The sequence below is a fragment of the Fusarium sambucinum genome, chromosome II, assembly GCF_050947815.1.
Source record: "Fusarium sambucinum isolate potato_lamoka chromosome II, whole genome shotgun sequence".
NCBI classification, from domain to species: domain Eukaryota; kingdom Fungi; phylum Ascomycota; class Sordariomycetes; order Hypocreales; family Nectriaceae; genus Fusarium; species Fusarium sambucinum.
The window spans coordinates 7,486,162-7,509,498 of NC_139293.1; the positions used below are offsets into that span (position 1 = coordinate 7,486,162).

A 23,337-nucleotide genomic window follows, 5' to 3' on the forward strand; every position below is an offset into this window, starting at 1 on the left:
TTCCACCGGTAAGTCTACTTACGTATTAGGTGAGCACTGGTATCAAATCTTCAAAGTTCCGATCGTCGAGTGTAAATTCAAGGCCTTACTTAACCCTCCTACGTAGCTTGCGAGTAGCATTTTAACCCATGTCCTCCTCATTGATAAGAGCTCGAATTCAAATTAGAAATAAATTTGTTGGCTGAGAATTCAAAGATTACTCAGAACTCACAATGTCTTGGAATAACATTGCTACGTGGCAGTAATGTATAGGTATATGCGGGTGAAAGTGCAATACTAATGCAGATGACAGGCTACACCATCACTCGATCAATCTCAAAGTACATAATGAGCGCCAGTTGGTACTCTAATAGTGATAGCATAGATCACAAATAACCATGCCGTTTTTGGCCGATCGATGGCCCTTCTTTGGACATTCTCATAGTGATTGATGGTGATTGGGTTAACATATGGTTGGCATTGAGACTTGCTGCTGCTGAATCCCATTCTTCTCGGTGGCATGCAACAATAAGCATGGCAAATCGCCTCACTTTCAACCAGGAAAATGCATGAGTGGACCGTTCATGGTAAGAATAAACCGATATCATTTACACCAATTCTGCCTAATAATTCACAAAGCCATCCAAGCCCTGCATGATATCAAACGCCCCATGAGTCAGCCTTGGACTCATCATCCGTTTCAAACGCCATGTAAATCCCATAAAGAAAGCCAATGATATACCACGCACTAAACCATCTAGTCATCACCAGTAATCTTGTGCCAGACCTTCTCCACCTTGTGGGTGAACCAGTCCCAGATACCTTTGTCCTTGTCATCATCATCATCGTCGCTATCGCTATCACTATCACTATCGCTGTCCTCATCTTTGTCGTCGCTTCCCTTGGATGGAGCTGGTGACTTGGATGGCTTTGCTGGTTTCTTAAGTGAGACTGTGGTTTTGGCAGATTGCGTAGGGGCGACAGGCACTGTCGGCCGTTGAGGCTGAGTAGGTTTCTGATGGACAGTAGGGCGCACGGGTTGAGTTGGCTTCTCTGGCACAGTTGGTCGAGCCGACTCCTTGGTAGCGGACGGGGGATCTTCTGGTTCTTCAGGTGTATCTTCAGGCTCGTGGACACCAATAGGCTTCAGTGGGAGCCGCAGTGTTCCGTTATTGGGAGCGGGTGTCAGGCCAACAGAGTCGCACAGCATGTTGTACACCTCGATATTTTCTGTTAAAAGTTAGTGGCAAGAACACACTTTTTGGCAGGAATTAAGACTTACGAAAAACGTCAATTTGGCTGTTGGCCGGGTGGGGGAATGCTGGGCCACGGGCGATGAAGATGGCCCGCATCAACGGGTGCTCGTGATCATACCCATGAAGACCTCGAGGATGGTAGACAAGGTTTTTCTTCTTTCCATCTTCAACATCAAACTCCTCCTTGGTCACGATAGCCCATCCTGTTTCGGGAACAACCCAGAGGGGAGCAATGCGATGGTGCTTGGAGAAGTGGTATCGCTCGGGCATGTCGACATCCCGGAGATAGACCTGGAAGTTGAGGTTTGATTTAGACTTCTCCTTCAGCTCATCGTAGAGCCCTTGCAAGTCGTCCGGGTTTTTGGGTCGAAGACCATATAACGGCCAGCCGTCAATATGCTCGATCTTGTTTGTATCAATGAGGTCCTCGAGTTGAATGAGGCGTGAGATGTCAGTTGACGCCATGCCGTGATCTGAAACAACGATGACATTGACAATGTTTGTCAAGTTGCGTTCTTCAAGACCGTGGAAAATATTTCCTATCATACCGTCCACATCTTGAATTGTTTTGCGAATCTCGGTGGTATTGGGCCCAAACTTATGGCCATCGCGGTCAACATGAGGTACGTAGGCGGCAATCAGCTGAGGCCGCACATCGCTCGCATCCAGAGTCTTGTCTTCAAACCCAGGCATATCCAGAAATTCCATAATCCTTGAGACCTTATTGTCGAGCGTCTCCTTGCCATTGAATTTATCCATCAAACTTGGCTCGGTATGAAGAACATGCGCTTCACTCCCCGGCCACATGTGAATGGCACTTCGGATTCCTTGTCTCTCTGCTGTCACCCAGAAAGGCTCTCCTCCCCACCATTTTGGGTCCAGACTCTGATCCGGATGGGTGTAATAGAATTGTGATTGAAGTTCGGGATCCCAGAATGTATTGCTAATAATACCGTGGCTCTCAGGATACAGGCCGGTCGCCAGAGTGTAATGGTTTGGGAAAGTGACTGATGGGAAAGACGGATGCATCCATTTTGGCGATACACCCTCAGCAACAAACGAGTTCAGTGCGGGTGTAAGTCCCCTCTGAAGAAAGTCGGCGCGGAAACCGTCCAGACTGATGATAAGAGATGTCGGCGCAAATAGGGCGGTTCCATTGCTAATCAATGTCTGATTCACTTTCATATTTCTGCTCTTGCGATTCTTGGAAAGCTTCCAGGCCAAGAGAAGCAAGATAGCAAATCCAATGGCAATAAGTGAATGGATGAAGACCCACCGGCGCCAGCTGCGACGTCGCTGGGTCTTAGCTTCGGCAATCAGATTGAGGTGGTGTCGATCAAGTTCATCGCTATCGTCCCTCTCGCTGCTTTCGCCCGTTGAGCTTCCCTCCTTCATGCCTCCCTCTTCCATCTCGTACATCAATTCGCCGTCTTCTCCGTGCTCCGCATGCTCCACAAGATTCTCGCGCTTCTTTTGTCTTCGCTGGCGTCGAGTCTTTCGCTTTTCAGTCACGAGATTTTCTGTTGAGCTGTTGACGGAAAGGTTTCCTGAACTACTTCCTCGGCGCCCAAACATTTTCCCTATATTGGGCACAGCTAACCCCGAGCCGCGTCGCTCTCGATCTTTTTTTTGTCGCGAATCTGTCACGAGCCGATCGATATCTTCTTCTTCCATTAATACGATGCGATCATGGGCGCGCAGCTCTCTGCTGTTTCTCGCGCGCGAGATAAGCTCGTCATCGTCGGTATCGGTATCCTGGTCGCTGCGGGAATGAAGTGAAGAAGCATCATCGTCGTATGCGATCGGGGAGAGGAACGAGGCGTTATCACGATCCGCCTGGGAAGGTGCAGTATTTAGATTTGATGGCGGCATGATTGTGTAACGTCAAAATGTTCATGAGGAACATAAAGTGTCCTCACAACTACGACGTTGCGGCTGTAGCATTTATTAAGGAATTCTATTTAAGGGGACGCAAGACATGGATAGTTAGACCCTTGACTACCACTGTGCTAGTACTATTCAGTACAGCATCTTGAATGCCGCCAACGAATAAGACTGGGGGCTAACTTTGGTTGGGCTCCGCATTCATCCACTTCCGAACGACGATGCTTATGAATGGTGCGATCTCATTTATTCGATAGTTTAATGGGTTGACGTTTTGTTTGGGAGACGCAAGGGATTGAACAGGAACAACATCCCTTAAAGACTCACTATATTGAGTGAGGTAGCCTTCCATAGGTATGTACGGTATCAGAGAAATTAACCGCTGGGAATCTAAGAGTCGAAATTCGTAGGTCACTTTATGCTCCTTAGGCTATAGTTCTTAGACTACTTCTTCTTATACCTACCCTAAGACTTACGAGGACATTTTTTCTGCTACCCAGTAGGGTAGTTTGATGGGGGAGCTTCTCAAAGTCTAATCGATGCAGTGAGGGTGGTATATCACGAAACATAGGGCTCCAAGAGCAACCTTATTCTCACACAATACAAAAGCACTGCTAAGTGGGTAGTACATAGCAGGTACTCATCAGCAAACGGAAGCGGCCGCACTGTACTAGTCAGACAGAACAGGCTTAAAAAGTCAGAATCCGAGATATCAGTCAGTTCTTGCACGCAGAAATCCGGCTCATCCCAGCGTGCATTGATTGATTGCTACTTACTATCCGTACTAGCTAACGGAAAGCATCAATCACTCTGAAACTCCATTTGGATTGTAACACTAAAAATGAAACACCGTACGCTCGCTCAGTGGAGCATTATGAGGTGAAAAAGAAAGGGCTATGCGGTTTATGTGGATCGAACACATGACCTTCAGATATCGTAATGATTGAAGTTTGGCTTCAGTCTGACGCTCTCCCAACTGAGCTAAACCCGCTGCTGCTTGGGAGTACGTGCTGTAATACAGACCAAGTGCAGCAAAATTCGGGTCAAGAGCAGCCATTGCTGGAGAAGAACATGTTCGATGATTGAATATGGTATATTTTCTAGATTGATTAAGTAGTGGTAATAGCTGGTTGGTTTAAGCTATCGTTAAATCATGCAAACTTCATTTCTAGTATCTACAACTTTCCTCCCCTGCTCGCAAACCATCCTTCGGCCTCATCTTGTCCCAGGAGACTCGATATCATAATCTTGCCAAAGACATCAATATCATCTGCTTGCGCCTCAGCCAGAACTTCCGAAAAGATGGCATTCGTCACAACGTAATGAGTTTTGTCCCTCCAAGCTTCGGCAAAACTTAACGGCGTCGTCGCATTCCACAAATGCGCCGACAACGTCCAAGCGTGACACAAACCAAGCCTACCGTCGCACTGCAGTATTTTACAGCCAGCCATAATGCGATATGCCTGGACAAAATAGAAAGAAAATAGTAGTGTGCGACGTAGAGACTCCTGTATAATCCAGTCTTGCCAAAATGCCTTCGTTGGCGCTACTGGATATGTAGGAAGGGTTATGACCGTTGCGTCTATGTCGAATTGCGCATAAGAGAATAGCGATACTGCAGAGGATTCTATAGCTGGGATGATACGCTCTGCTGATGCACGAGCCCCGATATCGCCATCATATAGCCGAATAATTTGGTAAAGAATAAGAGCTTGCGTATGTGCCAGACACTCCAATGGAGTTATTGGTGCTGGTGCTGCAAGGAGGTCGTTGACGCAAGATTCTATACTACGAAATATGATCGGGGAGTTCACTCGATTCTTGGCCATGTACAGAGCACAGGAAGAATGAGCATCTAGACTGGAATTAGTATGAGTGAACAGTATACATAAGAGCTTTGGTCTATTACCCTGTATCGACCTAGGCATTCCGTCCTTGTAAAGGAGTGGATGGGACCAAGGAGTTTGGTTTTCAAGAACCATCTTCTCAGGAGCTCGCTTTATTTCATCAACAGCCCATTGGAGACGATTCAAAATGCGCTCGGGAACATGCGAAAAGTCTTTTGTCGAAGGTGCAGTTAATGTCCATGGCTGTTCAATAAATTTCAATGTATTGTCCTCCAATGGAAACTCGAGTACTCCGGAATCGCCAGAGCATGCATCAAGTCCCGAAATAAGGGCATTGAAATCTTCGATTATTGGGGCATCGCTTGATAGACACTCTGTTATTTGAGGAGACGAGTCGTCAGTGGTAAGGTCAGGAGATACGGCCACCGATGCTTCCGATGAAGACACGGGCTGCTCTCTCATCACTCGGGCCGGGTACTGGCAGTGGATGCGTCTTTGTGAACACCGAAGACATGCTGGCATGGCAAAGTCACAACGCCGCTTAGCCTTGGTGCAGGCGGCGCAGGATTTCCGCCGAGTTGGCGGGTTGCGGCGTTCACGCGCGGTGAGAGACATGATAGTCACGGTTCCCTGCCTCAATGAGTCAAATTGCGGGAAATGAGGCAGTGAAGGTTGAGAATAACGATGTGATATGATAACAGTAGGATAAAGAAGGGAAAGTCTGAACCCAACCACTCACTTAGGGCGATGTAAGATGCGCCGGGAAAAATGGGGCTTGGCGGAACTCCGCCCGGCTCAAGACAGTCGGAGTCGGGAGTTTTACGGACGATGATAGCGGATCTCCGGCGACGGAGTTAGGTATTCCGCATACGGGGGATAATACTGTCCTCATTATTTATGATGCCATATATAATGATAAAAATTGCTTCACAATGTGTTAATATCAGACTCCCTTTAACTTGCACAATCACTCATGACACGTTCTTGGAAAATACAACCAATCTAAACACGAATCTCATTCATCTTCAAAATGTACACACCTACAGTTTTCGTCAGTGGAGCTACAGGCTGCCAGGGAGGTGCAGTCGCCCGCTACCTTCGATCCAAAAGCGTTTCTGTACACGCTCTCGCCCGTAACCCAACCTCAGCGAAGGCTGAAGAGCTCACAGCTATCGGTGTCAAACTTACACCGGGTGACTATGACAACAAGACCGCACTGGAGGATGCCATGAAAGGCTGCACCTCTCTCTTCCTAGTCCTCATGCCTGATTTCACCGATCTCACTGCAGAAAGGCGATGGGCTACCAACATTTTCCTCGCTGCCAATGCAGCTGGCGTTAAGCATGCCATTTACTCAAGCGGGTTCAGCGCCGATGACCCAGACAGTTTGACGGTCCTGGAAAAAGGAGGTTTTGCGGACATAGTCATGCGTAACAAAAATGCCATCGAGGAGGAAACTCGCAGCTCAGGCTTCGATTACTGGACTATCCTGCGTCCTGGATTCTTCATGGCCAACTTTGTTGAGCCATTCGTCAGAATGTATCCTGACCTCATCGAAAAGGGGGTTTGGATAACCGCCCTCAAACCTACTACTATCATACCCCTAACTGATACTGTAACTATCGGCAGGTTCGGCGGCGAAGCATTTTCGAACCCAGAGCGATTCCACGAAAAGGAGATCACGTATGCCGATGACTGGCTTGACGCAGAGACCATCCTAGGCAAGCTCTCTGGCGCGGTAGGCAAGGAATTCAAAGCCGAATACCTTTCGGATGAGGAGATTGACAAACAGCAACCGACCAATCCGTTCATATCCGGTCAACTCTGCATGCGAGATATGGCCAAACTAGCAACAAAAGAAGCTACTGAAGAATGGGGCATCCCGTTGAGCACATTTAATGAGTTTTTGCAAAGAGAGAAAGTGGCCGTCCGCGAGACTTACTATATATCTAGTAGTCAGATTGGTAATTCAGAGGTAGCCAGGGAAGGAAGATAGAGCGAATATTTGTGCTTCGCATTGAGAGTTTGCGTGATGCTGCTCTGCCCTTGTACACGGAAACCTTGTTTTATATGAGGGTCTCTAGTCCAGCTTGTATATACAATTCTTAAAGCCCAGCCATGAGCTGTCATCCAAGATGCGCCATTATCGCCATAACGCCTCATAACGCAGAAAACGTCCACCGTAATCTTGATTGACGGTGTATCCGTACGAAAGTCATGAATCTCAAGTACTCTTGTTACCGCTGATCATCCAACACCGAGTAATAAATCTGCTACTCCAACAGTCTTAAAAGGACCTGGCTCGACATCTCCAAATGTTTATAAGTCTTTCCGGCCGAGTTCATCAAGAAGTTGTATCGGTGCTTCTGTTCATTGTCCTCGAGCCTGAAGATCTGAAGCAGAAATGGGATAAATTCTGTCAGCATCATATGTAGCACTTGCTCTCGCTGCGTGCTGTGGCCAACCCAATGGCATGCTGGATACTCGACGGTGTGCATAGCCTTGACCGTTAGGAGCACCTCCATACATCATATCATCGGCAGCGCGCCTAAAGCTGCTCTCTTGGGAACTGTCATTATTTTGGAACACTGCGGCATTCTTCTCGTCGATACCTTTGTGTTTCTGAGCGCTCAATGCTGCCGTGGCTGATGTTCCAAAGTTTCGAACTTGATCGATTGGGCCCCTGTCCGAAGTCTCATCCAAGAAGATCCATAGCATGAGGGCAAGAAGGCCAGTGATAACCAAAGCGGTGAGGATAGCAGCTCCAGCTTTATTGCCTGCAGGAAGAGGGTCGTACGACAAATCGGGGATTGTTCGTCCAATATCTGCGGAACCGCCACCAGGATTAGGCTTGCTTGTTCCTCCAGTGTTCTTCGTTAATGGAGCAGGTCGATCTTGAATCATGCAAGCAAGTGTGACTTCTAATGCCGCCATCTGTTGACCAACGGTAACATCACCTTCGAATTTGTTCTTGTTCCAGTAAAGACTACACATTCGTCCATTCTCACCTCCGGTGCATACATCGTTGGCTGCGACGGCCGAGGCGCGTAAAAGGGGCATGATAAAGTCGTGAGTGTAAGGTGCCCATTGAGTAGTAACGGCCAGCCAGCGGCTTAGATATGCCTTGAATGACTTCTGGTCCAAATTGCAGAGCTTTACAGACTCACATGCGACTTCTGTCATGATGTTTTTCTGGGGCCCTGTGAAGAAAACCTTGACACCTTCAAGGAGGCTGTCCAGCCGATCTTTCCAGACCTGACTTTCTGTATGATTGTACATGGCAGCAGCGCCAAGAATCATACCGCCCGCATTGTAGGAGAACTGGTAAGGTACCAATTTGGTACAATTGTTGTAGATGTGAGCACCATCGTAAACATACCAAGTCTTTGGGTCAATGAATTCGGTCCCGATCATCCAGTCCCAGGTTTTGTCGGCCCAATCGGCATAGCTGTTATTGCCAGTGAAAAGAGCCAGACGCGCGCCCAAGGCGAAGAAGCAAGCCTGGGAAATTGAGTTTTTGTAATCGTAACCTTTATTCCACTATTACTGTTTATTAGCCTTTGTGTGCACGTTCCGATTGCTGTGGGTGTTTGGAGATGGGAGACAAGCAGTTAGTAACAGAGGGGATCGAAACACTGAACAATATGAGCAACTCACCTCAAAGATCTGCCATTTCAGCCCGCCGTTACAGTGCTCTGTGTCCCAGCGAGCAGCTTGGGTGTTGAAAACAGCTTGGGCAAGTCCAAGCCATTGTGGCTCATCAGGTTCGGGATGAGGGAAGTTGTACTCGGCAGCAGACATGACGGTGAGCGCCCAGAAGCCCTGGTCGTCATTTCCTTCGGTTCTTGTTTGGTTGATAGGCATGTAATCATCATGGTCGCCGACCTGGAATAAGAGTGCCTGCTTAGTGAGATTGACATATTGGTCATCGCCGGTATATGCCCAATAGTCAACAAGCGTTCCCATAAAGGCTCCAGCATACCACCCTTGGGTATCAAGTTAGCATATGTGAATGAGGCAGACCTGTGTAATTCATACAGTAATAAGGTTCAGGTAGTAAACCGGGCGTTCCGCCAGGCTCATGCCCATGGTACATAGCAACCATGTCCTTGGCGATTGACTTGGAAATGGATTTGACAGAGGCTGTTTCGAATGTTAGTATTGAGTGAATGCCGAGGAAAAGTAGCCTGGGCATTGTTTCACAGCATAACTTACTCGTCGAATTAGGATCTAATTTGTAGGCCATGGTGAAAGGATTCAGCGCCAGCAGAAGAACAGTTATGACGCTATTTGCGCCGGGCCTCACCCCATGCGATCTTGAGGTAAAACGCATGTCGACGATGAGATCAGAAACGACGACTGGTATGCGAGTCGAACTTCATGAGAGGATGAGATTTACGACAAAAGGCAAAAAAGAAAACGGGACAAGACAAGACGAAGGATGACGGCGAGAAGTGGAGAGGCCGACGTGAGCAGAGGTTAAATTGAGTGGAAAAAGGCAGGTAAGTCTAGTATCCAAGAAAGGAAGGAACAGGGGCAGAGGGGCCAGAATCAGATGGAGGGAGGCGGGAAGAGCTAAAGCAAGTTTAGGTGCATCCTACACTGTAGACTAGCCAATATATGCTTACCTCTTAGAGAGGGAGGTACCTGTTCTGATGGATAGAACTTTAAAAAGGGAAAAGTTGGAGGTCGGGTGATGACAAGGGAAGGAGACCAATCAATCATTATGTGAAGATGAAGACGTTGAAATGAAAGAAAGGTCAGACACAAGCTTGTAAAAGAGCGTACTACCCAACCTCATAGGTAGTGACAGTAAATGGCTCGTTCGTGTAGCAACACACACCTACCTAGGATGTAATCCTACTCCTCAAGATCGATCGTCCAGTCTCAGCCGCAGTCATGTATACTACAAAGCCCCATACGAAGCTCTTTTCGGTTCCAGTAGCACCATCTATTCAGATGCTGCAATTGTCGTCCAACAAGTGAGTTTGATGTCTTGTTTCAATTTGACTATGGGTATCACCTGATGAATGCAGCTTCGGTATAGCAGATAGCTTGAGACAGTTTGGATGCGGAAACATTACATCGTGATGTGATGCTTATGTACATGGATAGTGGATATGTTTCCCCTCAATTCCTGGAGCTAGACTCCATTGACCTTCTGTGGGGATTTCCCAATACGACGGGACAAACAATGAACCTGGTAGTCCGGGACTCTAGGTAGGAAAGGAAAGGAAAGTGCCAAACCGAGACAGGATAAGCTTAACTCGTACCTGAAGGGTACCTATGCAATGATGAGTATCCATTATTACGAACAGTAGACTGTCTCGGAAATTCGGCAGCATTGATAACGAATAAAGAGACAGTCACTTCTTAAACCCATCATCATATAAACACTATAGCCTTTGTCTTGATCATGACCAATCGTTACAAAGAGACCCCAGCGCCCAGTTCCTCGGCGAAATCCTTATATCCACGTGCCAAGCTTGCCAAGCCATTAATTATCTGAGCCTAAGCCCAGATATTTGTCAATGACGTCGTTGTTGATTTGACGTGAGCTTCAATCAGTTTTTACAAACGATTGTTGATAATCCAAACAACATGCGCCAGCTTCTCATATACCAAACATGGCATATATCTATGACTGCTACACGCACATCAACTCAATCAAGCAGCCTAAAAATATTTTCGACTCGATATAGGGGAATCGTTGCCGACTCTAGTCATCTTGTTAATAGCAGTCAATACGGCAAGTTTCGCCATACCAACTCAAACGCATTGTTTATTCATCATTTTATAATAAATACGTCTTAAAACGTATCCCATGCATTATCATCCGATTCCATAGGCTCGTCCGCACTAGAACCCCCTCCATTCGTAAACTCTCTAAACAGTGCAATGTCCTCAAACTTGTCGGACAAACTTTCCACGGACGCCCCTTCGGGATCAGTCATGGCGAGATTCAAATCAGCCATAAATGTAGCTCGTATATCATCCGAAGGACTACTCAGCCGATTCTCTTCAAATTGCTCCATCAGCTTTCGCGCCTCCTCTGCTGATATGTCGCCTTGCTTAAGGGTCATGGAGAGTATGCTTCGGCCAATGGTTTCGGCAAAACGAAAAGATCCCCGCAAGTTGCCGTAGGACTGGACGCAATAAAACAAATAGAAGCGCCAGGCGGGGTCTCTTGTGTCGCCCAGGATGGCGTTCGTAACGTGGATTAGAGCAGTGTGCCATAGCATCGTATAAGACGAGCACGGGTGCTTTTCGCGATATACCACCACAAGGCGTTTCAATTGATTCACTGATGCCCTATAAGCAGCATCCGGTGAGCTTCGTCTGCAAGGAAATGTCTTCAGTCGTAATGGTTTGTGAGAATCCCTTGCTCGAACGGTAAAAGGCCGTAAAATACTGAGAATGCCCACGTGAAACCAAATACTACCGTCAAGTTAGTCTCCAAACAAAAAATTCCATTATAGATGCATCGACTGGGTTCTAACGTACTGAAAGACCAAAACATGGTGCGGACTCTGCTCGGAACGCACCATGGACGGTGGCAACGTCTCTCCCCAGGCTATCAGCTCTCGATACTTGTATTCGGCAAATGCGAGTGTGATATGGCTGCTGAGACTCTCGCGCGGATGGGGCTGGTCACGGTAGTACTTCAGGGTTACCCCGTGCATTATTCGCCAGAATCGACAGAGAACTGGAAATGTATCTCCCATGTACGCTTCTTGTAACGTTTGCCGTGTACACTGTGGGCTGCCCTCGGATGAGTGATGCCATGTATGTCCCGGTATTGGCACAGTAGGCGGATATTTAGGATATGAAAGTCCTGGCTGCTGATAAAACAAAGCCATGAGTCTGTGTGTGTCAGTTTCGCCATTGATCCGTTCTGACCTGCCATACCAACTTACACTATCCAGTTGAAAGTGCCCCAAGCAGTATAAGATGTTGCGCTTTGCATATCAGGACTAACCTGCTTTGCCTTTGCAACCGCAACACCTGAGTCGACACCAAAAAGGCCCATACGCCTGCCCATAGAGTTGACCTCTGATACATATGTCAAGACGTAATGATCCTTTCCATTGCCTAGATACCCCAAACCGAGAAGCTCTGTCGCTGCAAGTGTCAAAAGCGAGTCGGTCATCTTTTCCGAAGACCACCGCTTTTCTGTCTCTTCGCAAAAATCGGGTATATATTTCCCAACAGCAGAGTCGATACCACTGTACATTTGCTATCATCGTCTCAGCGGCTAGATTCAAGTGCCAAATCCAGAATTCGTCACTTACACAGCCCCAGTACATGATTGCACTGACTAACATACCACTGCAGTAATTAGTTCGGCAGTCAACAAGATCAGCCAAGAATAGATCCGGGTCAAAGGGGCCTAGAAGAGGGTGATCTGTCTCCAGGTACAGTGAAACAACTTTTGCAGCCAGGTCGGAGGAAATAGGTACTGATGTCCAAAAGCCAATGTTGAGTTTCTTTAGCCGATCGTCGCAGAGAGTCAGGGTAGGCACCTGAGCGTGTGTAGGATTATGCGCCGGGAATGGGTTGGGTTCATTATTCGACATTTGTGCGTCGTTATCGTCGTTTGGCGTTGGTTTTTTACCGGTGCTAAAGAGTTTCCTAATGATGGTCAGTGTCGGCTAGAGAAGAGAATGTATACAACCGAACAACATTGTTAGGTCTGCCTTTTATAACCCACTGACTTTAGAATGCTGGACTCAAGGGGTTGGAGTGTTGGAAATACAAGAGAATGTCTTGCCATGAGTTCATACTCAAGGCCTAGATACCGGGTCTGCTCAGGAGTAGTGCCGCGCCTTTGACCGCGAACAGGTTGTGCTACACGCGACTGGATTATCGAAAAAGCCGTATGAAGGTCGGCGTGGCCTCGCAAGACTCGTAGGATATCAATGGCTTGGGCTTCGGGTCCTGTTTTTATAGTCTCAAACAAATCCAGTATCTGTTCGATTTCTTTGCTTGTCGGCGGTGCACTCTTGGTCTCGGCATAGACGCATGGCTCTTTTTCGCCGCGTCGATGACAGGCCTCGCAGGCCGGCTTTTTGCCATTGCACTACTCAAGTCAACAGAAGCAAGATAGGGTGTGAATGAGTGAAAGAGACTGACGCGAATCTTCCTCTTACGGCACGAATTGCATGCTAATTGCGTGTTGATTCGTTGTCGTTTGAGAGGCTCTTCGCCAGGTGACCGAGGAGTTGTAGAGGAACCAGAGGGCTGAGAATTAGAGGAACTCTCAGACTGAGGGACAGGGAGCAATTGGCGATATCTTTTTGACATTGCTGGATTCTGACTTCTGGTGACGACAGGGGTTAGCTAGTCGAGAAGAAACCTAGCTTGCTGATGACATTGGCCGAGGGACTCCAGGAGTGAATGACGAGTAAAAGGATCGTTATTCTGTGTTGTATGGCATGTATCTAGTTCCCCATTGTGATTTCCCATAATTCACGTGAATCTACCAAGGGTCCAAGAGCATGTGTTTACTAAAACTACTGAGTAGGTTATCTACAAACCGCGTACAGTTGGACCATCAGACCGGAGTATCGCCCAGGCTGTATGATTGGTCAATCATCCTTGTAAATCAAATCGAAATCGATATTTCCATCATTTCTTGATTCCTGACATTCTTAATAAAGGGGACCATTTTTCTACCACGGGCTTGTTCCCCCAGACGCCTTTCCGTCATGATGACAACAGAATGACTGCCATTTTAGTGTCACAACAGCCTCATGCTACATAGAGATGTTTGTTTGAAGTTTTAATCAAACTAATCCGGTAGTGTTATCTGATCCATATATATGTTCTCCGCACGAGTTAAATACATAGAGGCAGGGCCATCCTCTCAACTCTTGCAACCAGTACACATGCTCTCTGGAGCTATGGATCTGCTTTGTAAGCATATTGCATGCTAACGAATCTTGTCTTCAACATTTCTACAGCGAGATAGGATGCACTATCGAAACGCAGTAAATGCCTGCCTCGAACTTCGTTTGCAATAAAATCAGCGTCCAATGTTGGGTACCATTCGGCCTCCCAGTTATAATCCATTTGTCGCGGCTATGCGACAGCAGACATACACATATCATTCTTATGAAAAGCCAAGGACAAACTGCAGGTATCGCGTTTTAGTCGAACGGGACACGGGCATATTATCATCCAAGGCTTTGATCTTAAAGACGGTTTGCGCGCAGCAGACCATGTACAGAGAGTAGCTATGCATCGGTCGGCTGTTGACGATCGAGATCTTCACAACTCTGGTTTACAACTGCAGAGATTCATTGGCCACGGGGCATGATCAACAGAACCCTTGCCCGAAATACTCGACCTTGTCCGAATGTGACTCTCAGGAGCCGAACAGCCCAGTGTAAACCGGCGGCTGCCAACCCTTCATTCAGGATCCATTACATCCTCGAAATTCGGGAATAGTCGTGAATTCATCCTGCGTTCAAATCCCATTCTTTGAGCTTATTAGCAACATCTGGGCACTCAAAGCTTGCTGAATGTGGCTTCTTATTGACGCCTTTGCAACACTCACTTGAGAACAAAGAGCCTTTGAAGTGATCTTTCTCCCATAGTTCTATTGAAGTCCCTGTCGCTTTGCAAGTCAGTCTAAGATGGGTTTAGTACGTGAAATTAGTCGAGCATAGGCGTACATGCGTCATGTGTATGTTTGGACTATTATGTGATCGCTTTGCGGGATGACAGACAATCGAAGGATGTTGCGACATGTATAGGGTGCTCCGTAGTTATTCTTGGTTGTTATTTTACACAGTTAAACTGACTATGGCTCCTCAAAGGTGGGTGTATCTACCTTGTTGCCAAACATTGAGAATTCCTGCAATTTCCATGCTCTTATATTGGAGGTACTTTAGGATATGTTGCTTCTGAATAGAGATCCAGTCGTTTCATGATGGTCGCGAAACACTGATAACGAAATGGTCTTATAGGCTACTTTAACATTAGGGATTTATCTAACATTAATAATTGTAAGGGTCGTTAGAGCATTTCTGATATAAACCGTCTTATCCATGTGTCTTCATGTATTAAATTGTTTCAGGACAAGCTTAATGTTTGATGACGATACTGGACCCATTAAAGTTGAGGTATGGTTTGCATGATCGTGGCGGCTTTGCCTTGCAAGTTGTGGCTGGTGATCCAACACGAATACGACACCCCTCCGTCGCTGGCTAAGAGAAACCATCACATGAGAATATCGTCCAATTCATGGTCAGCCTTGTTAGGTACTGATACTCAGGGAATTCCGGGTAGTTAGAGCCAATGTATATCCGCTTACTCCCCAGCTTCCATGTGCTTGGCAGTTGATGAACTGCAGTATCCGAGATGTGCGGTGGAAACAACTTAGATTAATCGGAAACCCCCCAGAGGACATCCACAACAAGATAAAGTGTTGAAGTTTCACAGATACCAAAAATAGATTGTCAATCGCCGTCAAACACCACAATTATACATGAGCTAGCTAGCGGTAGCCAAAAAAAAATATCAGAGTAGGCGATTCCTCATATTTTAGAGACTTTAAACCCCTCGATCAAAGTAGAGATACTTGCCCCGGTCCTCTCGGGGGCCTCGTCAGCCAGCAGCGCCCCAAACCAAGCCCCGACCAGCTCCGCCCTTCCCAGTAGGGTCCCTGGGTCCCTAGGTTCCCTTCACCAGTCCCATCCACCAGTCTCCGTGCAACCTGGTCACTCACTCCCGTCACTACTCGTTTCGCCCGAACCAGCGCAACGTCTCATAATCAACTTCCCTCTTCCAACCTCTCGCTACGCCAACCTCCTTCTTTCGCATACAATATCCCAATAACACGGCACGAAACGACAACGACTTTTTGATTTCGAAACCTCTTCTCGTCCATCGTCCATTTTTCGCGCTTCTTCGATTGATACCCATTGCTATTTTCTAGCGCTTCGACAGCTTCACAAAACACAGCCAAAATGCCTGAGCAGGAAGCCCCCTACGACCCCTATATCCCCAGCGGCCAGGCAGGAGCCCAGCAGCAGCAGGGACCCGGCGGCAATGCTAGGACGCAGGCGCTGCAAGCTGTAAGTAGCTTTTCTAATGATTTTATTGATGCGCTGGTGTTTTTGGGCGGGTTTGGGTTGCGACACCTGGCGGCAAAGGTTATTGGTGACGGAGGACGTCTCCTTCCTCCGAAACCCGCGAACAAAACACGAGATGGTATTCATGAGTGACGAGCATTAATCTTTGGCCTAAAAAAAACATGCAATACTTGTTGCAATCTGGCAAACAGCATTTTATGGTTATTTTGCAGGCAAACGGGCTGAGCGCTGCTTATTCTGGTCCATCCTCATTCTGTCAGCTTCTGTCATTCTAGGTCAAGCGTCATTTAGCTTTCCATGCCAAAATGCCCCCCAACCCCATGCGCCATAGAAACCAGACTTTACGATGCTTAGCAAGTTGAATATTTACTGACATGATCGCCAGCAAATCGACGACACCGTGGGTGTGATGCGTGACAATATCAACAAGGTATCCCAACGTGGTGAGCGACTCGATGCTCTTCAGGATAAGACCGACAACTTGGCTGTTTCAGCACAAGGTTTCCGCCGAGGAGCCAACAGGGTCCGAAAGCAGATGTGGTGGAAGGACATGAAAATGCGCATGTGCCTGATTATTGGTATCATTATTCTGCTGGTCATCATCATTGTCCCCTCTGGTACGATTACCCCCCAAATCTCCAAAATCATGGACATGCAGCTAACTCTCTTCAGTTGTGGCTACCCGCTAAAGGCCCAATAAAAGCTTTGGGTACTTGGTCCTCACGATGCTATGCACACGCTTGGGACATGACGAATTCGAATAATCGCAAGCTACGACCATGGGTTATGGAACTTTTTTTGGGCAACTAGCCATTATTGCAATGGAATATGATTTGAGCACGGTGGAGTTTGTTCACGTTGGGTCCCGGTCATGTTGTGCTGGCGACTTTGCTCTTGGGGTTGTCTGCTGAAGACGCAGTCTCAGCATCACTCCTGCAACGCTGGCCAGGGCTGGATGTATGAAATTAGGCGTTCCCCGATTAATTGAGATGTATACCTTTCCACGCATTCTTATCGGCAGATTCGGGTTTTGTCTTGTTGCGCGGTTGTCATCGGCTCGAGAATCAGCCTGCTGGGCCCTTGGAATCATTGGCAAGACAAGGTCGGTTATGGGCGTGGTTGGAGGTAACAACGGTTTTCTCCTCAGCCTTCTGATGGAATGCCTACGAGTTTTCTTACCAGCATAGGTTCAATCACATGATAATAACTTCTCAAATGCACTTAACATTGTGATACCCATAAACTTGTCTGACGATACTTGCAGCCGCCGACATCAAACGAACCAAACCGAGATGAGAGTGGTTGCTCCGAGGGTGGAACCTCTCTGTACACATGGGTCTCCAGAAGGAACTCTTCAACGACTCCGCTGCTGGAACTCTCATCCGCCGAGAAGACAAGTTCCGCAAGGTTTCTTCTTTCAGTGGGGTCGAGGACGTCACCAAGTTCAAGTAGGCTCTAGTCCGCAACCGCCAGGGTATGGATGTTAAGGCTACCGTAGATCGCTTTGTCGATCAGCTCAAGGATAAGAGTCTCGATGCCTACTACGACGATGGAATGCAGTGCTTGGCTGTTGTCCTGCCTGCTAGCAAGGAGCGACCTATTGCTACGCTTGCTACCCTGAACATCACCAAATCTGGATGGTTGAGCAACATCGGCGAGAACGTCTTTGCTTCTATCAAGAAGGATCACTCCAGCCTGGCCTGGACTGTCAGCGAGGAGGACGAGAACCTGATTTGGTTTTTCGAGAAGGCTGATGGTACCTTCAACAGGACCGGGAACGTCCTGTTCTACTACGGATGCGATCTCCGCTCCGAGGCTCTCGTTCCTGTTTTTGAGGACTTCAAGGCCCACGGCCAAGCTATGCTTAGTGATGCTAACCTTGAGTCACGACTTCGCAACACTGCGAAGACTACCAGCGAGACTTTGAACGTCTCGCAGAGCCGAAACTAGTTAAGTTATATGGGGTGTAGTGATTTGGCGTCAACAAGACTCATGTGTTGTTTTTGGGCTTTGTTTGGGATCATGTGAAATTCGTATATAAGCCAGAGGACGTAACAATACCAGCTCCTTATACCAACCCAATACTGATATCTTTCGTAATCGCGAATCTAAAAGAATCGTTAAGAGCTATGGCTGCAGTGAAGTTAGTGGCTGGCAGCCTGCCTTTGTCGGATGAGCCAAGAACGGCCTCATTGGCCGTCTTTAGTAATATGAGATGGACTCTTCCGCTTGACTTGCGCTTAACAGATAGTCTGTATCAAGAATAAGTTGATCTGGACTCACGAACCCTTTACTAAGTAACACATGCTATATTTCCTGTGGACGTTATCCTTGAGAAGGGAACCTGCCAAGCGCACAGCTGCCACCCCTTATGCCCAAGCACAGACTGTTGATGGACGTTATGCAGATGTCGCTTGGGGCGGGTATCCCTGACGGAAATTCAAGCAGAAGTTGACTTGGATGAGGCAAGATTATGCCGTACTAGGTACGTTAATTATAGACATGTCATATCGCAGTCTTTGGGCTGTAGATTCATGGTAGAGGTAGTTTGGTTTGACGAAAACAGCCGTGGGAACTTACGTTATTCAAGTTTATCCCGACACGGTTTGAGCGGCATTTCATCTACCAATAAGTTCCTTTCTTGAACCAAGAACGTCTTATACCTCAAGAATACGCATCAGGGCTACTGAAGCCCCTGTTGTGTCCTCTCAGTCAGAGGTTCAGTCCAACCCCCCCGCTCAGGAACTATGGGCAGTATCGACATCGGCCTCATAGTAGGCACGGTTGCTTTGTTCCTCATTATCATCACATCCATCTTTGTCGCCCGAGGCCTTGAAGGGCGTCGTCAAGCCAGAGGCGCGCTGCGCAGAGCCGAAGATGGCAACGTGGCGAACCAGGACGAACATCATGCGGCCCAAGAGGCGAGAATCGCCGGGCTTGCGCAGCCAGAACCTGTTCAACTGCGTTAAGAGAACTTATGGGAACGTAAGTCAAAGCGTTGTATCGAGTTTGACGTGACTAAAGAGAAGATTGATATGATAACAGGTAGCACGCAGGCTCTCAAACACCGCATAGAGCGATTCAAGTGAGGACAGGCTCCATCGAATAAGACCAAGGATGGTCAAACAAAGGGGAACGTCAACATGGGGTTTTGAGAACACGCAGCCGAGCCCTACTAGGGTCAGACATCCCACAAGATCCTTGATGCAGCAGACCAGCCCTGGGGGCGTGGCTCATACACGTGGCTATGATTCCATGCTTGTAGATGATACGACATAGCGCAAGGATGGGAGGTTCCAGGTGACCGAGGTTGATTATTTCCGTAGGGCTATCAAAGTGCCCTCGCAGACTCGGAAGATCAGAGGCTACAATATGTGTATGTAGATAATATAGTACCAAATCAGCCTAGTTCTGCAGTGATCGACAATGTAGTATCGTGGGTTGTTCGTTCATCAGCCCAAGTGAGGAGGATAGTTATAGGCAAATGGAATAATAAGAAACTATGTGCACATGGATCCTTTAGGTTAGGTATATCACTATTGAAAATTCCATTCCGAAAGAGCTTGAGGAATTAAGTATAGGAAATAATGGTTTGAGTACCTAGTGTAAGTGAAGCTGGGTCTGATGACGCGTTACTGGATATCACGTGATTACCTGTCAAAGAAGTCTCCAGCCGTTGAAACATTAGTACCTACCTACCTAGGTAGTCAACCGCCACTTGCCGCGTTTCAAGTTAATTCTTTCTACCTCAACACGCGATAAAATATCCTGCACCAAGGCCATCTTATCCCAACTTCTAAATGGCATCGCGATCGCCATCCCGCGCCCGTTACAGGTCGCGCACGCGCTCTCCTACTCCACGCTCTCAGGGTTCCCGATCCCCCCAGCGCCGCAACCAACACGATTCGCGCTCACCCGCCCGCTCTCCGTCGCCCCAGCGTCGAAACGGCCGCTACAGGAGCCGCAGCCGCAGCAATAGTCGAAGTCGAAGCCCAAGCCGCAGTCGCAGCCGAGGTCGTGAGCGTAGTGATAGAGGCAGAAGCGGTTCTCCACCCACCAGAAGCACAAAGGTATGCCTCCTCCTGGTGGTCTCTGATCCTATAAGCTAAGCTGTTGGCAATAGATTGTTGTGGAGCGATTATCTAAGAATATCAACGAGCAACATCTCTACGAGATTTTTGGACAGTTTGGACGCATCAAGGACCTTGATCTGCCAATTAATAGAACTTGTAAGGTCACCGAAACCTCGCTGTTGGAATAACACCTAACCACAATATATAGTTGGAACCAATCGCGGTACAGCATACATACTATATGATTACGAGGAAGATGCTGAAGCTGCCATTGCTCATATGCATGAGGCACAGGTCGACGGTTCAGCGATCAACGTTTCCATAGTGCTGCCTCGACGCAAGCTTTCTCCTGCCCCTCCAACAGCTCGCCGTGGGGCCAACATTGATCCCAGAGTACCCTTTTCAGGAGGACGTGGGGGTCCACCTAGTGCGGGTATGGGAGGGAATAATGGCATGAGTGGTGGAAGAGGCCGCCGTCGCATGTCTCCGGGAAGCCGGTACGGTCCTAGATCGGATGTATATCGCCCAGGATCTCGCTCACCTTCCAGGTCGTCCGCCGGACCTGCTTCACGTAGCGGGGTCGGCCGGTATCGCAGTCGCTCCAACAATTCTCACTCATCTAGGTCGCGCTCAAGATCCCCAAGGCGGAAAGGGGTTGGCCGACACGATGACCACGATACGAGACATCGCGGTAGCATCGATAGCCATGGCGACCGAAGTCGATCCCGCAGCCGGGGACACAATCCCCGATAAGCTGTCAAGCTTAAACATAGTGTAATTAATTGGTTTTCGTTCGGCGTTATGAGGCGAGGAAAACGGACAGAGGCACGGGCCCCAGGTTTTAATTAGCTCCCAGGAAGAAAAAGAAAACGAGTTGGTTACTTGTAAATCTTCTAACGATTGGTGCGCTGACAGTTGGGTTAGATCAAGATGCGCCTACCAGCAAAACTCGGTGGCAGTGCTTTCGTCAAACACTTCTCGGACTCTGGCCTATCATACCCTTGTTTCAATTCGGAGCTGCCCCTCCGTTACGATATAACCAACCACCTGCCAATCAACTAATTTCAATTGTGTCAATGTTCAAGGCTATGGCCATTTTACGTGATCGCATGCTTTGTTTCCGGCGCATCAGCCATGACTCCGTATGTGCTGTGGCAGATGGACGGGGCGAGCAAGGGAATACACCCCAGCGTTTTGTCGTCCCATGAATTCTCAACATGTCGTTATGTTGCATGGGTGCTCGGCAGGTGCGATAGGCATTGAATATTCTGCTGCTAGAGCTGCAGCTAATACTTCTCCCCGAACGCATGTCGGCCATTCAGGGATCACTAGATCTCATCTACATACCATTTGTAAATTTCCCCCACTCATAACCAACGGGACCTTGTGTGGGGACACACGAGGGCTCCCATGTCGTTTAGCCAGATTCGACTTGGCAAGACTCAAGTCCCTTTCCGAAACTCTACTCGAAACAAAACTTTTCTTTGCACCGAATCACAACAAGACATTAAATCACTAGAAGTGATGAGGCCGATGATCACGCACGCTTGACTGCCCTTGTCCCAGACGCAGGCCACTGCCCTCTTAGTTTCTTCATCCCATCGAACAGACCGGCTTCTATTATAGGGCTGAGGCCCGATTCCATCATATAGCCGCTGCAAGCAAGATCCAAGGACTGACCAACAGGGGTGTAGGCCACCGTTAAAGAGGGGCCGCTGTCAAGCCTGCACTACTCTTTGCCACGACATGGTCAATGGTGCACACCTCCCTTCCCCTGCCCCAGCCAGAAGGCCAAGTCGTAGCCTGCTTGTCAACGCATAATTCGGCGAACATCAGCTGAAAAGCAGAGGATTATTCGGCAGTGTCTAGCTTTAGGCTGCGCGACATTTGGCTAGCTCTTCATTAATGGGATGCATGCTATGGATTGGGTGGGTACGGCATAATCTCTGGCCATGGGCAGGATGGACATGAAGAGATCCTCATATGCGCCATGCATGCTGACCGATCAAGTCACTGTGACCGCCGTCGGCGCTCAACCATACATTACCCCTAGCCGTTGCATCAACACATCGTATATCCACCAAACAATCTGCTACATGTGATCAATTCGCACAGTAGCCGACTGCAAGATACTGGGGTTGGTGTGCGATGCAGCGTTTTGTTGACTGCACAGACGCAGAAACTTGGCCAGCAAGTCTCCTCTCGTCTGGTCGAAAGCCGAACAACAATCATTTCACACACATCACGACGCAAGTCGATTCTGAGGCCCGACAGACCACGTTCCCGCTCATGCGCGGACCTCAGACTTCCTTATCGCATTACCACTTTAGGATCTTCGCATGGCCAGCCAGCGTGGCATGGTACGAGGCATATACCACCCTCCTGCGGATCCTATCTTGTTTTGGGACATCTAATGCACATAAAGTCCAGGCAGGAGAGGGAAAGAGGAGGGTGAGACTTCGAAGCCATTTTAAGTCTAGATTCCAGTTGCATGGAAGACGCGCGCGGTGCAGGGTCCAAGTCGGTTGTGCTTCCGAAGATCCATGGCTCAACTGTGTAACATTGCTGTTCTGAACTGTCTAATCATTATTCCGGTCACATCTTCAGCAATGCCAGAACCCTGCATTGGCTGTGGCACCGAGGGGCTGACAGCTCTTTTGGCTTGATGCGACTATTTTCAATTAGCCATTGCAACAGTCGGTTCCAGCTCGCACGATATCCTAGACTGCCAGAAGTAGGGTATATGCATTATCATCCACGTATGTCATCATGGAACGTTTCCGGGGATTTCCTTATTGTTTTGACCCTGCCATTTATGGATCTTACACAATAGCATGAACGTTCACTCTAGTCGAGGCTGAAATCGCCGATGAGGGTATCGTACCCATGCCAATCCCGATATCCATACCCGTACCGCTACCTCGTTAGTGTTTCTCTTCTACTTACGCCCATCGGTCCGAAAGTTTACTCAACTGCTCGGAATATTCTCGGGTGGGAGGCCTTCATACTCTCTTTAAATTCCCTAGCTTGTTAGTTTGGCTGCCATGTGGGTTGAATACGTGCATCACCAACTACGATAATAGTGATCCGCTAAGATGAATTTCAAAGCCTGGTCCAGGACCGCGGCAGCGGATACAGTTACCGTGCATAACCGCACCTTGCCCAGCTGATCATGCTAAGAAACGTGGGTATCGGGAAT

At 48.1% G+C, this 23,337-nt stretch overlaps 9 protein-coding genes across 9 annotated transcripts; 5 read left to right on the forward strand and 4 right to left on the reverse strand.

Moving 5' to 3' along the window:
• Positions 1-736: 736 nt before the first annotated feature.
• Positions 737-3,107, reverse strand: FSST1_009391 (alkaline-phosphatase-like protein; the record flags this gene model as incomplete). The annotated part of the gene is made up of 2 exons (XM_083226359.1): positions 737-1,209; positions 1,262-3,107. The coding sequence occupies 2 exons, from the start codon at positions 3,105-3,107 to the stop codon at positions 737-739; spliced, it is 2,319 nt and encodes a 772-aa protein (XP_083085352.1).
• A 1,187-nt stretch (positions 3,108-4,294) lies between these two features.
• FSST1_009392 (Zn(II)2Cys6 transcription factor domain-containing protein) lies at positions 4,295-5,581 on the reverse strand (the record flags this gene model as incomplete). The annotated part of the gene is made up of 2 exons (XM_083226360.1): positions 4,295-4,974; positions 5,029-5,581. 2 exons carry the CDS (start codon positions 5,579-5,581, stop codon positions 4,295-4,297), a joined length of 1,233 nt encoding a protein of 410 aa, XP_083085353.1.
• A 415-nt stretch (positions 5,582-5,996) lies between these two features.
• On the forward strand, positions 5,997-6,962 carry FSST1_009393 (uncharacterized protein; the record flags this gene model as incomplete). The annotated part of the gene is made up of 1 exon (XM_083226361.1): positions 5,997-6,962. The coding sequence occupies one exon, from the start codon at positions 5,997-5,999 to the stop codon at positions 6,960-6,962; it is 966 nt and encodes a 321-aa protein (XP_083085354.1).
• A 374-nt stretch (positions 6,963-7,336) lies between these two features.
• On the reverse strand, positions 7,337-9,299 carry FSST1_009394 (glycosyl hydrolase family 76-domain-containing protein; the record flags this gene model as incomplete). The annotated part of the gene is made up of 4 exons (XM_083226362.1): positions 7,337-8,506; positions 8,624-8,952; positions 9,005-9,109; positions 9,182-9,299. The coding sequence occupies 4 exons, from the start codon at positions 9,297-9,299 to the stop codon at positions 7,337-7,339; spliced, it is 1,722 nt and encodes a 573-aa protein (XP_083085355.1).
• A 1,477-nt stretch (positions 9,300-10,776) lies between these two features.
• On the reverse strand, positions 10,777-13,270 carry FSST1_009395 (uncharacterized protein; the record flags this gene model as incomplete). Its single annotated transcript, XM_083226363.1, has 6 exons — positions 10,777-11,404; positions 11,471-11,830; positions 11,884-12,203; positions 12,259-12,598; positions 12,682-13,046; positions 13,100-13,270. The coding sequence occupies 6 exons, from the start codon at positions 13,268-13,270 to the stop codon at positions 10,777-10,779; spliced, it is 2,184 nt and encodes a 727-aa protein (XP_083085356.1).
• Positions 13,271-15,939: 2,669 nt separating this feature from the next.
• On the forward strand, positions 15,940-16,754 carry FSST1_009396 (synaptobrevin-domain-containing protein; the record flags this gene model as incomplete). Its single annotated transcript, XM_083226364.1, has 3 exons — positions 15,940-16,047; positions 16,451-16,682; positions 16,738-16,754. The coding sequence occupies 3 exons, from the start codon at positions 15,940-15,942 to the stop codon at positions 16,752-16,754; spliced, it is 357 nt and encodes a 118-aa protein (XP_083085357.1).
• Positions 16,755-17,397: 643 nt separating this feature from the next.
• Positions 17,398-18,015, forward strand: FSST1_009397 (bifunctional acetylglutamate kinase/N-acetyl-gamma-glutamyl-phosphate reductase; the record flags this gene model as incomplete). Its single annotated transcript, XM_083226365.1, has 2 exons — positions 17,398-17,472; positions 17,518-18,015. The coding sequence occupies 2 exons, from the start codon at positions 17,398-17,400 to the stop codon at positions 18,013-18,015; spliced, it is 573 nt and encodes a 190-aa protein (XP_083085358.1).
• A 797-nt stretch (positions 18,016-18,812) lies between these two features.
• On the forward strand, positions 18,813-19,154 carry FSST1_009398 (uncharacterized protein; the record flags this gene model as incomplete). The annotated part of the gene is made up of 2 exons (XM_083226366.1): positions 18,813-19,029; positions 19,090-19,154. The coding sequence occupies 2 exons, from the start codon at positions 18,813-18,815 to the stop codon at positions 19,152-19,154; spliced, it is 282 nt and encodes a 93-aa protein (XP_083085359.1).
• Positions 19,155-19,865: 711 nt separating this feature from the next.
• On the forward strand, positions 19,866-20,916 carry FSST1_009399 (splicing factor SR family protein; the record flags this gene model as incomplete). Its single annotated transcript, XM_083226367.1, has 4 exons — positions 19,866-20,135; positions 20,189-20,294; positions 20,347-20,709; positions 20,762-20,916. 4 exons carry the CDS (start codon positions 19,866-19,868, stop codon positions 20,914-20,916), a joined length of 894 nt encoding a protein of 297 aa, XP_083085360.1.
• Between the last annotated feature and the right edge of the window lie 2,421 nt (positions 20,917-23,337).